Genomic DNA, 15417 nt, shown 5'->3' with positions numbered 1-15417 from the left:
ATCTGGGTGCTTAATAGCATCAAATGCTCCACCTTGTCTTCCAGGAAGAAGATAAGAGGCAGCTCAGGGAGACGTCGGCCCACCCCCCGAGCGCAGAGCGATACGTGCACACTTTCCGAGACCTCAGTAACTTCTCGGGATCCATCAACGTCACGTACCGCTATCTGGCCGGAACGCCGCTCAACCGCAAGAGTATGTCCAATGTTTTGTTTAAAAGACTTTGGATCCAGGATTGAAAAGCAGGTCTCATTAACTAGATGATTTTTTTCATAACTACCTTACTGCCCAGTCTAGCTCTTCAGAAGTCTTCACAAAACATGACTGGCACGTGCTCTTTGTCATCATTGGACCAATTGTTCTGTGTAGGACCAGATTTACCTGACTGTCCCTTTCCTATGTGTCCCTTGTCATCATCAGAGTATCTGACCATCGGGCTATCGTCGGTGAAAAGGAAGCGAGGGAACTACCTCCTGGAGACCATCAAGTCCATATTTGACCAGTCCAGCTACGAAGAACTGAAGGAGATCGTGGTGGTGGTCCACCTGGCTGACTTCGACTCTCTGTGGTGCGAGAACCTGCTGCAGGAAATCAGCCGCAAGTTCTCGCACCACATCATCGCCGGCCGCCTGCTGGTGATCCAGGCTCCCGAGGAGTACTACCCATCCTTGGACGGCCTGAAGAGGAACTACAACGACCCCGAGGACCGGGTTCGCTTCCGGTCCAAGCAAAACGTGGACTACGCCTTCCTGCTCAACTTCTGCACCAACCTGTCCGACTTCTACATGATGCTGGAGGACGACGTGCGCTGCTCTCGTAACTTTCTGACGGCGCTGAAGAAGGTGATAGCGTCCCGGGATGGATCCTACTGGGTGATGTTGGAGTTCTCCAAGCTGGGCTACATCGGGAAGTTGTACCACGCGCGGGATCTGCCGCGCCTGGCGCACTTCCTGCTCATGTTCTACCAGGAGATGCCGTGCGACTGGCTGCTCATCCACTTCCGAGGCCTGCTGGCCCAAAAGGACGTGATTCGCTTCAAGCCGTCGCTCTTCCAGCACATGGGCTACTACTCATCCTACAAGGGAGCCGAGAACAAGCTGAAGGATGACGACTTTGAGGAGGACGCGGTGGACATTCCCGACAACCCGCCGGCACGCCTCTACACCAACATCGACGTGTTCGAGAACTACGACGCCGTCAAGGCCTACAGCGCCGTGGACGAGTACTTCTGGGGAAAGCCCCCGTCCACCGGGGACTTCTTCGTGGTGGTCTTCAACAAGTCGGCCAAGATCAGCAGGATCAAGATCGCCACAGGATCCGACGACAGACAGAACGACATCCTCCACCGCGGAGCTCTGGAAGTCGGCGAGAAACTGGTGGGCACCAAGAAGGGAAAGCAGTGTTCCTCGTACATCACCTTGGGGGAGTTTAAGAACGGTAACATCGAAGTCCGGGACGTAGACCACAAGATCAGCTTTGAAGTGGAGTGTGTGCGTATCGTAGTGACAGCCGGTCAGAAGGAGTGGCTAATAATCAGAAGTATAAGTTTATGGACGACACCTGCGCCCAGCCAATGAGGGCGTGCGGACTCTTAGTATATCGTAGTTGACAATTTCTATTATAAATGTACATATTTCCACTCCAACGTAAGCGTTTTGTACGTATTTATTGATTTGGATTGCTACTGTTTTTTTTGTTTGTGTTTTTTTATAACTGCAAGTTTCGGATCATCTTCCTGGTCCTCGTGTTTGTTAGCGTGACCGTAACGTAGAGTGGAAAGAGGAGCACAAAGCGATCATGGTGCGGTTTGAAAATCGGCGTTGATACACTTTAGACTGTCGCCATCAATCAGTACGTGTTATGAAACAGAGACGGAGGTTTGTGAAACCTACCTTTATGAAACGCTACAGAGGTTTGTCTGACAAAACCAGTCTAGCGGTCTACGTCTTTATACTGTGCCACCTCTGGTAAAACATCAAAAAACAGGTAAACATGAGATTCAAGTCAAAGTCGGTTGTTCACGTAGCAATCAAAACCGACGGGCATGAGCGAAAACAGGAAGATGAAAATGTACTGAAAATAACTATTTAATGTGAGGTTGTTGTTGTTTTTGTAACAAATGTATTACAGCACCTGTTGTAAAAGCAAGAAAAGCGCATCCAGTGCCAAATACTTTGGTTTGACAATAATTGTTCCACCCACAATAGTTTGGCCATTTAGCCTCACCCACCTGTAGAGGATATCGACTCATATGCGCAAAGTCCCTTATTAAAGCTAATCAAAGTTACAAGCCCAGTTTATTGGAGATTGCCAAAATTGGAGTCAGTTTTTATAGATTTTTGTTTTTTTTAAAGGAGTCAAAAAAAGTCTTGACAATAATATGTACTATCAAGCAAGCCCCAATAGTCTAATGTATATATAATCTTGTGTTAGTAGAATATATATAATGGAGTTAAGCAGCAAAATCCAGACGTGTTTATCAATATCAGAAGGCGGCCATTTTGCCATTTGCTGTCGAATGAAGATGACATCACAGATGCTCAGTTGAGTTGTGATTGGTCGTTGCCTCAGCTCTGAGCAACTGTGAAGTCATCTTCATTCGACAACAAATGGCAAAATGGCTGCCCCCTAGGATGGATTAAAATGGCTGGATTTTGCTTCATAACTCATATTCCACACATGTAATATTAATCAGAATGTCATGTTTAGGACTAGTGAGGTCACATATTATTGTCAAGAATTTAAGGTTGACTTCCCCTTTAATGGCATTCACCCCAAAATGGTTGCTTCAAACCAAAATGGCCAACTTTCTGCTCAGTTTCAATTACAGGTCTTTAAGTCTTTTTCATCCGTCCTGTTTTTCATTTCATGTCCACATCACCTGTCCACCCAAATTTGTCTTTCTTGGTGAAACTGGTGTCGAGTTTAGTTTTTTCTTTTTTTTTCTTTTTTTTTTACTTTCCAGACCCCTTTTTCAAGGCATTCGCCACAAAATGGCTGCTTCAAACCAAAATGGTTGACTTTCAGCTCAATTTCAAGCATGAGTCCATGAGACTTTTGCATGCAACTTGATAGGACAGACATGTCCACCCAATTTCAACTTGTGTCGGGGGTTAATTCATTTTTTCTAACTTTCAAGTCCTCTTTTTCATTGAATAAAATGTCTATTTACCAATTTTCACTTGAATACAGTCTTAAAATAATTGTTGGGCATGTCCAACTTGAGCCCCCCCCCTCCCCCCCCCCAAAAAAAGCAATCAAAAGCAATTCAATTGGATTTGACAAGGTATTGAGTTTTATTCCAAGGTATTACATTGAACCTAAGCATCTCCGTATACATCTTACAATAAAAGGGTCGGGCTGTAGTCGTTATTCGGAAGTGTAGTACAACAGGCCGTCCTTGAGAACGCTCTCCAATTACTTGAGGTAATTGTGTCTTTCGCAGCCTTTCAAGACGGATAACAAGGCGGCAAAGTGTCGCTGTGGGATTCCCGGCAGGCCTTGTCCCCGTTTGGCCCTTAATGAGCTCCCTCATCGCTAAGCCACCAAGAGGAGCGCCATCTTGAGGTGCTTGGCACTTTGGATATTCACTTTGAAAGCGTTTCCCCCCCCTTGTGTCACCGCGTCTGCTCCGTGTTGTGTCAAAGTGGCTGACAGGAGAACATTGTTTGTTTTTTCGACTGGAGATGAGATTGCTCAGTGAAGAACGAGCCAGCAGTGCTGCGATTTTCTTTTTTCCTTCTATTCTTTTTTCTTTTCTTTTTTTCAAGCTCAGCAGCACAATTTTCCTGCGGTAAATGCGCTCTTTTATGACACAAAAAAACCCTTAAAAAGCCAATTCACAACAAAACAACAGTCTTCCCGTCTCTTTTCAAGTGTGACTTCTTGAGAGTGTTTTGTGCGTCGACTCATGATAGGCATGCTTATGAAATTTCATGCTAAGTGAGACGAGCTTCATGGTATGAATTTTTCAGAAGATTGTGAATGCTGAACCAATGGCGAGCCATCAAACTTCTCACACATAATGATGAAGCTAAAAATTCTCTTGATTAAGTATCATAATCATTCTAATGCAAACTAAATCTCTATAAGTCTTACAAAATCTCTGGAAATGGCCCTAAAATGGCTGCTTCAAAACAAAATGGATGACTTCCCATGTCTTCTCAGGCATGGCTTCTTGAGACTTTTTTTTTGTGGGTCTACTCATGATAGACACGTCTGGCAAATGTCATGTTGCTAAGTGAAAATGGCTTCAGGGGTTGAATTTGACAAAATTCCAGGGTGCGCTCTTAAACCAATGGCGAGTCATGAAATTTCGCTACCATGCTCCACCCACACGCTATTACAAAAAACTCAAGTCCTTTGTGATATAGTATAACCAGTGACTAGTCTCCTGCGTACTTCAAATTTAGTGTCAATCACAGAAAATCTCTTGAGTATGTTTAGGTCCCCTAGAAGTCACACTAAAATGGCCGCTTCAAACCAAAATGGATGACTTTCGATGACAGTTTTGAGTCAACTCGCCAACCAAATTTCATGTTGCTAACTGTCGTTGGCGGCTGAATTTTATATCTCGGGTTCACAACCAGACCAATTGCGACTTGTTTGTTTTTGAAAGACTTGTGGAAATGACAAAAAAAAAGACTCCAAAATGGCCACTTGAAAACAAAATGGCAGACCTCCCATGTCTTTTCAGGCATGGCTTCTTGAGACATGGAAAGAACCGAAATGACCCGAGCCTGACGTGATCTTAGGTGGCGGTCTGGAGTCACCGATGTTGGTCATGTGACGCATGTAACACGTGCATGAAGTGATTGTGAAATCTTTTCCCGGCCCGTGTTCCCGTAGAAATCGACGACATATCATTTTTTTGTCTTGACTTCTGTCCTTCTGGTTTCTGCTGTACTGTAAGACGCCGCCTATATTTTTGTACCGCTATGCTATCCACACCTTGTATGATGATGTTGTGTTGCAAACAGGAGACGGATTAAACCCATGAATGCCCAGTGTCATGTTTGTGGGTTTTTTTACATCAAAGTTTAACTTTACACAGCCCCAAAAATACGTTTGTGACATTTGCAGCTGGTTGAAGCATCCTGAAAGGAACGTTTAGCCGCCAGCTAAGAACATACATTATTAATTTCAATATTCATGATATGCTTCTTTTTTTTTTCTCCTTCTCAAGAGCATCCATAATGAACGCTGGGGGGGGACACACACTGGCTCTTTGTTTTGATTTGCATGAGGGACTCACACATCAGATATACTGTCATACCTTGACAACTATACTGAATATCGTACCAGTGTAGACAGTGCACCCGTTAAGTATTCACAGTGCTCCATTCTTCTAAAATTGAAAAAAAAAATCCCCGTCAAATTTGTTTTTTTCTGCATACAACACAGATTAATGGCAATATGAAAACACTTTAAAAAGAAAATTAATTGCAAACGTATTAAAAATAAGAAACCATATAATTGTTATACAATGCACCCAAAAGATGTTCAGCTTTCCATTTTCCATATTTTCTTGTTACAGATTGATTCCAAAATTAAATACATTTTTCCCTTCAAAATTCAACACACGTTACGTAATTTTGTTGTTGTTGCCATTTTATAAAAAAAAATAATAATAATACAAAATCACATGTAGTACATCTAAGTTGAAAGTATTCACAGTGCTCCATTCTTATTCTAAAATTTATTAAATTTATTTTGGATTAAAAATTCTACAAATGACAGACCTTAATATTATGAACATAAAATAATTTCTGGAATTTTTGAACATTTAAATAAATTAAAATAACAAAAATTATTGAATTGCTGGGGCATATTATTTTAACTAGGGCTTCACTTTTAAGGCTTTTTGAATTTTGAGGGGAAAAACAATTGATTTAATCAATTTGGGCTAACAAAATAGGGGGGAATGTGGCGTTGTGAATACTGCATAAAACTTTTTTTCCCCCTGTGTTTCATTTCACACAAGTAAATGTCCCTTGAAGCTTCCGGTCTTACGGTCCTGTCAAAAGGTGTTACAAATTGCCCTTAAAAAACAACCCAAAAAAAGGAAAGTAAAAATATGACTGGGTGACATTTGAACTGCAGTGAGGCGCTAACACCAAGCAAAATGTCAAAAGCAAAGCCCGCCGGGTGCCGCTTAGTCCCACTTGCAGGGCTGATGTATATGTAAAAAGTTGGCAAATGGTTCTTCATTATTTGCAGGAAATCTCATTTGATTTGATTTCATCTGTTTTAATCGTCTGGGGTTATCCAGTCCAGCATTTTTTGAGTCGTAATCCTACCAGAAGGAAGGATTAGTTTGGGAATTAAGTTGTATTTTCTGAGAAATAAAATCTTACAAGGCTAAAGTAGTTTTTTTGACAATAAAATCATATTTGTATAGGGGGGGAGGAATTCTGTCATCTTACTGGAATTGAAATATAATTTTTCAAAAAAAAATCTATTGTTTGATAATCATAATTTCTTCTAAAAATACATATAGTTAAGCAAAAAAAATAGCCTTCTTGCTTGATTAAAAACCGGGATCTTCATTATACATTTACAAAGCCATATTCCCTTATCTCATTCAACTTACTTTAACCTCCATGAGACCCTGGCCGACAGCAAAACCGATGTTTTTTTCCCTTTTTCATCCCATTTTAAATCCATATTCGTGTTATACAAGCCACGTCCTAGCTAGCGCTAAGCTAACACATGCGTGAGAGGCCAACAGTGAGCCGTTAGCCAGCCAAATATTCCCGCTGCTAGGACGATTTTAGCCAGAGAAAAATATTCTCGAACACACAGCTACCACTGTAGCATTTATTCTGAGTTTGAACATTTCATTCAGTGATTCTTTGGCGCACCACTAGAGGGAGCCACACTTTGTAGAATTGTATAGAAAAGATGTATTAGCTTGTTTGTAGTTCTGAGAAGCACCACACTACCAAAACATCCATGGGAATCCTCTGCATTCCCGTCACGTTACATGATCTGTTCTTGGTCTCCGGAGACTCGGCGTTGCATCCTTACATTTTCCATTTGCTGCTCATGTTTTGCGTGCGCAGTGTTTGTTGTGACAGCTGCCGGCCTCCAGACACACAACCTGCTTGGAGACGGACTTGAAAGCAGACGAGGCTCCTCGGAGACGACCGCCGTAAGACTTTGGTAATTGTCGCGCCGTCACCAGCTGGACGCGAGGAAGCCCCCCCCTTCCCCCTTGAGGCGAAACACATTCACTGGTGACATTGAAACCCAAATGGGGGAGACGAGGGGGGGTGTTGTATCGTTGCACGCTTTTTTGCGAGACATAGCATTTGGCAGCGCTTAAAAAGTGTCGTTCGCCGAAGGGCCGAGCCATTCGGAGGCGAGCGCCCCCGAGAAGTCTTCCTCTTATCTCAACTCCTCCTGTTTAGTAAATGCAAGAACATCGTGTTCCACTGGTGCGGGTAACAGCAAGCACACCTGTCGGATTCAATGCAAATTAGATATCCACCAAAGAAGATTGCGTTGATATCTTGTGACCTTTTTGGAGAGTCATAATCGTACCAGAAGGAAGGATTATTATGGCAATTAAAAAAGAAAAGATGATTATTCAGGGAAAAGAGTTATGTTTTCTAAGGAAAAAGATACTATAAGAATAAGGTGGGGGTTTTTTTGTTGAGAGAATAAAGTCATTCGTATCAGAATCCTTCACCAGCACCCGCCCGTAGCCTCATGTTGACCTTATAGCTTGTGCTCCAAGAGCTTTCCTAAAGCTATATCAGCCTCTGAAAAATACAAATCAGCACTCATCCCTTGTGTACTAAAATTAGTGTGTAAGACTAGCAAAAAGAGGCACAGCGACAGGACCTCAGGCCGCTCAGAGGATTAACCCTAGGCCTCAACTAGCAACATTTGCCCGACCGGCATGTTTGTTTGTTTGTTTGCCACCACTTTTGGATTTTTAATTAATTGTAAGCTAGATTCCAAAAATTAAGTTTTGAAACTGAAAAAAAACTGTGTAACGAATACCAATGTTGCAGCCGTTGCTACCTTGGCTGCCTTGTTTACAGTGCTAATAATAGCTTAGTATTGCTAGCGCTGCTATTTTGTTGAAGCTTCACAATGTTTTATTTATCACGACGACACACTTTCATAATGCATGGCAATGACTATCAGGGCTGGTAACTGTAACTGTCAAAGCCAAATAGATTAAGAACCACTGAATTAGCACATAGTTAGCTCGCTAGCTAGCTATTTAGCTAGGTGGACAGATAGATAGTGTTAGATTATTAACATTGTTTTTCTGTTTCAATTTATATTTTAATTGTTTTTGATATTAGTTAGAGATGTGTAATAATAAGACAAGAGTTAATTCATATGTTAGTCAATCTATAGTCTTTGTTCTCTTCCCTGGGGAAGTAAGGTTTCTGATTCAATCTAAATGAGGGGATGTTTGTAAGTGCAAGCAAAGGTCTGTCCATAAAAATCCCTGGTGCGAGGAGGCGATGGGGGCCAAGTGTTTACCCACATCTGGAGTGGACTAAGATAGGAACTGAAGTAAGATTATCAAGTATTGTATTTCACTCTGCTGACAGGACAAGCTGACAGGGGGGAGTAAACTGTTTTTGTATAAGTGAGGGAGAGCGGAAAGAGGGGGGGACACTTCTAGACCAGATGCTGTTTGAGCAAGGTTCTAAAGTGACTTCAGAATTCTGAAATAAAAAGCTGGCAAAAAAACTTCTCCACGAGACTTCAACTTTGAGTTTTATTTTGAACACGCATAAATCAAAGAAACGATTTCTAACAATAGATAGATAGATAGATAGATAGATAGATAGATAGATAGATAGATAGATAGATAGATAGATAGATAGATAGATAGATAGATAGATAGATAGATAGATAGATAGATAGATAGATAGATAGATAGATAGATAGATAGATAGATAGATAGATAGATAGATAGATAGATAGATAGATAGATAGATAGATAGATAGATGGTGTTGCTTTGCTGTATTGTCGTGCAGCCTTGGCGGAGCTCTCTGCTGCACGCCACCAGGTGCCACATGGAACGCCTCCACTTTGACTAACTTTGAATGCTCCTCGCGCTCCGTTCTCATCTTTCATCCCACATTTGGAACACGTTTCCTTTCGCAGTCTGCCAAGCTGACACAACAGATGGTTGCTCTGACAATTCCATGAGGGAAAGGAACAAAAAAACACTCCAAAATAACCTACAAAACTGATTGGATGAAAGCTGTCACGTGACGTTTTCATGTTTTGGCTAAAAATACAACCTTTCTTTTTAAATGATGCTGAAGTGTCCTCATTTATGGAAACTAAATCACTATAAAGGGGTATTTATTTGAAGGAGGGCTTTATCTTTAAATAAGCACCATCCCATTGGTTGCCTTCATTTTAAAACGATCATGTAAATTGGCTTGCTACTTTCATTTAAATTTACTAAAAATTGACTTGGGGGAAGAGTTTATTTGAAGGAGGAATCTAACTTTATTAACCCCTTCCAAACTATTTTTTTTAGGGGAAAAAAACAACTTATTAGCCCTTTCTGCATTTTATATTGGGCCAAATGGATTTGGAGCAAGCATTTATTTGAGGCTGGCGTTTATTTGACTAAATCACCCCCCCACCCACCCCTACACCCCCCACCCCCCGCCCCGAGGTCCTCGTTTGGGGAAACCGAAACAGTTTGTGCCCTATAATAATAATAATAATAATAATACATTTAATTTGTAATAAGTTGGTAATTTTGGCTATATATATATATATATATGTATGTATATATATATATATATATATATATATATATATATATATACGATACGATACGATATACTTTTATTTTCCCCGTGGGGAACTTTTTCCCTTTTTAAACCTATCCTTTAAATAAATGCCTCCAATATATAAATTTTTGCCAAATTTTAAATGAGTGCCAGCATAAACAACAATTTCATGAAAACCATTTGGGGGGGTGGATTGGTGCAAATTCATTGAAGGGATTAAAAGTGTGTAAATATCAATCATTTTTGTTGTTGTTGTGTTTAATTAGAATTAGAATTACAATCTTTATTGTTAATGCTTTGGGAGGGAGCGTAATTAAATATATGCCTCCAAAAAATAAACACACTCGGCAAGGCACCCCCCCCCCCTGTCCCCTTCCCCCCAAATTTAAGATGGATTTTCTGTTTTTTTATGAAAATACTTTGGGAGTTGACCTAGTAAAAATAAATGCCTTCCTCAAATAAACAAGTCTTTGTTTTTGTTTTTTGCCAAATGACATTCATACATTCGATTGATGTCCAGTAGTGCTTGTCAGTGCACATGTAACAGCGTGTGCTACAGCAGCAAAAGCTGACATTTGTTGGAGGGTTGCTATTGGCGGCTTTTTTTTCAGCCAGCTTTGACTTAAACGCCTCAGCGGGGGGGCAGATGTCATCCCCACAAGCGGGAGCATCACAAGGCAAAGCGAGGAAGGAAGCCTGGAAGGCTTTGGCCTCCCGTGTGCCGGCACAACCATGGCAACCACGACAATTGATTGTCCCGCAATCTCCTGTGGGGCCCTCCGTGCTCGCTGCTGCTTGCCTTCTTCCCGTTATTATTATTATTATGATAATGTCCGTTGTTTTTTTCCTTTTTTTCTCAACCACATAGTAGCTGACCAAGCGTCATGGTGAAAACACATCCTTGTTCGGTTACGCTTGACTTTGAAGGACGGTAGAGGGTCACGCTTGGGAATGTTCGGGACACAAGACAAATCTCAAGGACATTCAGGCACATTTGAGTGTAAAAAGAAGTGTATATATTCCAGCCAAAGGAAAAAAAAATTATTCTCTAGAGAGTTAATCTTAGACAACAAAATGCATGACGGTGACTTTCAAGGCGTAGTTTCACGCAAAATGTTACATTACGATTGGTATACGGTTTTGGAATTAGGTTCTATTGGGGTTAGAAGGTTAGATTAAAACTAATTCAAACCCCAAAACGTGTAAATACGTTTTTTATTACTTTGTCCTCCACTCCCAAACATTTATTTATATGTTTTTATGGTTTTTTTTATGCTAGAGCATACAGAAGGCTTTGATACAGCTTCTGACCTAAAGAGGTCGCTTAAAACAATGATAGTTATTACAAAAACGGCCAGCAGGTGAAAACAGAGTATAAGAGATCAGTCAGGGCCATGTTGCAAAAAGCTCGTGAACAAGACCCCAAGATACTTGAACTCCTCCATTTAGGACAGGATCTCATCCCCGACCCGGAGAGGGCACACCACCCTTTTCCGACTGAGGACCATGGTCTCGGATTTGGAGGTGCTGATCTTTATCCCAACCGCTTCACACTCGGCTGTGAACCGCTCCAGTGAGAGTTGGAGATCACAGCTTGATGAAGCCAACATCACCACATCATCTGCAAAAAGCAGAGATGCAATGCTGAGGCTACCAAACCGGAATCCCCTCAACACCTCGGCTGGGCCTAGAAATTCTGTCCATAAAAGTTATGAACAGAATCTGTGACAAAGAGCTGCCTTGGTGGAGTCCAACCCTCACTGGAAACTAATCCAACTTACTGCCAGCAATGTGGACCAAACTCTGACACCGGTCGTACAGGGACCGCACAGCCCATATCAGGGGCCTCTGTAACCCGTACTCCCAAAGCACCACCCACAGGACTCTTCGAGGGACACGGTCGAACGCCTTCTCCCAATGGAGGCGCGGAACATGGCCCACTCGAACTCAATGTCCCCCGCCTCCCCCAGTACAAGGGAGAAGTTCTGCCAAGAGGTGGGCGTTGAAACTCTTTTTCTGGGATTCTGCTAGACGTTCCCAGCAAACCCTCACAATACGTTTGGGTATGCCAGGTCTGATCGGCATCTTCCCTCACCATCGGAGCCAGCACACCACCAGGTGGTAATGAGTTGACAGCTCCGCCCCCTTCTTCACCCGAGTGTCCAAATCATGCGGCCGCAAATCCGATGACACAACTACAGAGTCGATCATCGAACTGCAGCCTAAGGTGTCCTGGTGCCAAGTGCACATACGGACACCCCTATGTTTGAACATGGTGTTCGTTATGGACAATCCGTGACGAGCACAGAAGTTCTGCTCAAGGGGGCCGTTCCTCCCAATCACAACACTCCAGGTCTAACTTTCATTGCCTACGTGAGCGTTGAAGTCCCCCAGCAGAACGAGGGAGTCCCCAGAGGGAGCGCTCTCCAGCACACCCTCCAAGGACTCCAAAAAGGGTGGGAACTCTGAGCTGCCGTTAGGTGCATATGCACAAACAACAGTCAGGACCCGTCCCCCCACCCGAAGTCGGAGGGAGACTACCCTCTCGTCAACCAGGGTGAACCCCAACATACACAGGCCGGGCTACAGAGGGAGGCCCCAGTGACGCACGTTCGTGCAAGGGAAACGGCAGTCCATTTATTTCACTCGTCATAGGGGTCTTTTGAGCCGTGCTTTGTCTAGGACCTGTTTGCCATAGGTGACCCTGCCAGGGGCATAAAGCCCCAGACAACATAGCTCCAAGGATCATTGGGACACACAAACCCCTCCACCACGGGAAGGTGCCGGCTCATGCAGGGGAATGGCTGGGAGTGAATGAGTTAATAATGAAAAGAGTCAAAAAGTCTCTTTTTTTGAAGAATTGTTCACTATCTGTGATACAGTGCTTATCTCAAAATTTTCAGTCAAGTCAAATTAAAAAATCGACCAAACCACGACACACATTACCAAAAAAAACTGGGGGGAAATTGATGTAAGTCCACTAGCCGAATGCTAACGCATAGCAATACATGCCACAGACGAGCAAACCAAACTAGCATCGATATTGCAACATGCTGGCAGATATAAGAATACACACACAGGCATGTATTCTTTACCCTCTGCGAAAAAGGATAAGATGCGATGGTCTTCATGTTTGACATGTACGTAGGTGTTGGACTGCCCCCTGGTGGCCAAGGCGTGCACAACAGAAGGAATTGACAGCCTCTGAGCCTGAATTATATGAAAGAAAAACAAGTCACTTCCACATGTTTCGTACAGCATGCTCTGTGGATCGCAAGGAAAAGCCTTGACAGATGCACACGGCTTTGACTTTTATCACATCCAATGAGTGTGTGTTCATGTGTGTGTGCGTGATGTGTGCACCGGTGTGTGTGTGTGTGTGTGTGTGCGTGTGCGTGTGCGTGTGCGTGTATGTATACACTGGCGGCCATGTAGCCTGACATTGTAAAGGCTCTAATTAAAGATTCATGTCAGCGTGTGCTGCGTGCGTTCTGGGCTCCCAGCAGCGTTTTGCTCAGAAGCATCCCGGCCGGACACCCGCGTGTTGCTCGTTCCACAAACCGCTGCCAGTCTCCGGCCAGCAGGCACATGAAAAACCAATGACAGTGCCAGCAAGTGACTTACTTTCTTTCATTATCGCAAACAGGAAAACATATAATCTTACATTCCTCGCCACAATTACTGATTTGATTGTAAAAAAAAAAAAAAAAATACAAAAATATAAAAATAAATAAATAAGTATGACTTAAAGTAAAATTTTGAAATTAAATAAAAATAAAAAAATTTGGGGGGTGAAAAATGTTTTTGCTTCAGAAAATATGATAACATTCTGCCTTGGCTAGGCATTTTACAAATATTTTTTAATAAATTGCAACTTTTTAAAAAATTTTAATACTTTTTCTCTGAAAATTTGAAAAAGCACTTTTTATGACTTTATTTTCTTTTAAAATGAATTAATTACATTTATTTATTTATTTATTTATTTATAAAAACAGGAACATGTTTCTGACTTTTTCGAGAGAGAGAAAATATGATTATTTAAAATGTAGGTAAAAAATTAAATTCAGCCTTTATCTGGACATTTGTCTTTAAAATAATGAATATAAAAATAAATAAATATAATTATATATATATACATATACATACACTTTTTAAGACTTTATTTTCTTCTTTTTTTTTAATTATGATTTATTTATTAAAAAAAGAAAAATAATTCTGACTTATTTCGAGAAAAAAATATGACTTTATTTAAAATTTAGGGGAAAAAATTAATTCTGCCTTTATCTGGACATTTGTCTATAAAATAATAAATATAAAAATAAATATAATTATGACTTAAAGTAACGTTTTGAAATGAAGTTAAAAAAAATTATTTGTCTGTAAAATAATAATAATAATAACATTATTAGTTAATAATAGTTGCAACCAAATGTGAACTTTTCCTACAATTCCAAGGACTCTATTCTTGTAAAATCACAACTTTCAGGGAGAGACATTTTTCAAATTATTAATTAAATTATTATTCTTTGCATAGAATTTTTTTTATGCAATGAATTTCAGCCTTGTTTTTATTCCTGTGATTTTTTTTCTGTAAAAAAAAGGGCACAATAGTTTCCAATTTTATTCTAAATAAAATATGATCTTGTATTTCATACTGTATGATTCTGATATTTTACAGGGAATTTTTATTTTATTTTATACTGAAATATATTTCTACCCTTTCTGGAGCGATTAAACCTTTTTAAAGGGCTACTATAATTGGAGAATAATTTGTTCACTTCACAAAAAAGATCATGCTGAAAGATTAGGAGAGCATCTTGTGTGACAAAAGCCTGCAATTGTCCAAAGGGGGAAGGCTGCAATACGGCGAGTGAGTCATTTTAATTAGCGCAGGCAGGCAAAGATGCAATCTTCCACTCGTCGCCACAATTACTGACATGCTCGTGTTTAGAACGCAGCGAGCCATCTGGCTGTGGGAGCAGAACGCGCCTGGCGTATACCAGCAGAGGCCTCCGCGTTGTGCAAATATGTGTTTTGTTGGCCGGTTGGTGTGTGTGTGCGCGCGTTGGCCCATGTTGCTGTCACATAGATGCACGTTTTAATATCCCACTATCTTAAGGTGCAACCTCCCAGCAAAATCACACACTTACATCTCTGGGAGGGAGGAGGTTAGGCCGGTTAGGATTAGGGCAGAGAACCCCTGCTAGATTTGTTTTTTAAATGAGATTAAAGTAGCACATTTAAAAAACAGTAGCTAAACACCATCAAAAGTATGTTTACTGTCGTCGCTCAGGCCACATTAAATAAAAATAAATAGTAGAATCAAACAATACAATAAATGAATCACAAGAAAAATGGAACTCGAAATAGGCAATTTCGCGTCACAGTTTGGCCGCACCAGCTAGCTAGCTAGCTAGCTAGCAAGCTGCAGCTCGTTCCTAGCTAGCTAGTGCGGCTACACATGTTGCGGAGACTCAGAAGTCAGAGGGTTGGGTTAGGTTATATTTTTTGCTTGTCACTGCCCAGCGGGAAGATGTGACGTCGCCATAGCAACAACTGGGATGTCTGACTGTGTCATCGATGCTGTCGATGCGCCGTGTCTTCCAGGTCGAAGAGGCCACTTTGTTCCCTCCA

General features: G+C 41.5%; 1 protein-coding gene across 6 annotated transcripts in view; it reads left to right on the top strand.

The window, feature by feature from the left end:
• Window positions 1-5003, top strand: part of mgat4c (mgat4 family member C) — a 90143-nt gene extending 85140 nt beyond the window's left edge. For all 6 annotated transcript variants that reach the window (XM_086074684.1, XM_086074685.1, XM_086074687.1 and 3 more), the window contains 2 exons: window positions 45-192; window positions 418-5003. In XM_086074684.1, the coding sequence (XP_085930810.1) occupies window positions 45-192; window positions 418-1574 (1305 nt within the window). In that variant the 3' untranslated portion in view covers window positions 1575-5003. The remainder of the gene's footprint in view (window positions 1-44; window positions 193-417) is intronic.
• Window positions 5004-15417: the final 10414 nt, after the last annotated feature.

This window comes from Leptonotus elevatus, chromosome 4, assembly GCF_054856555.1.
Source record: "Leptonotus elevatus isolate MCC_2025b chromosome 4, RoL_Lele_1.0, whole genome shotgun sequence".
Lineage (NCBI taxonomy): Eukaryota > Metazoa > Chordata > Actinopteri > Syngnathiformes > Syngnathidae > Leptonotus > Leptonotus elevatus.
This window is presented reverse-complemented; position numbering and strand designations above follow the sequence as displayed.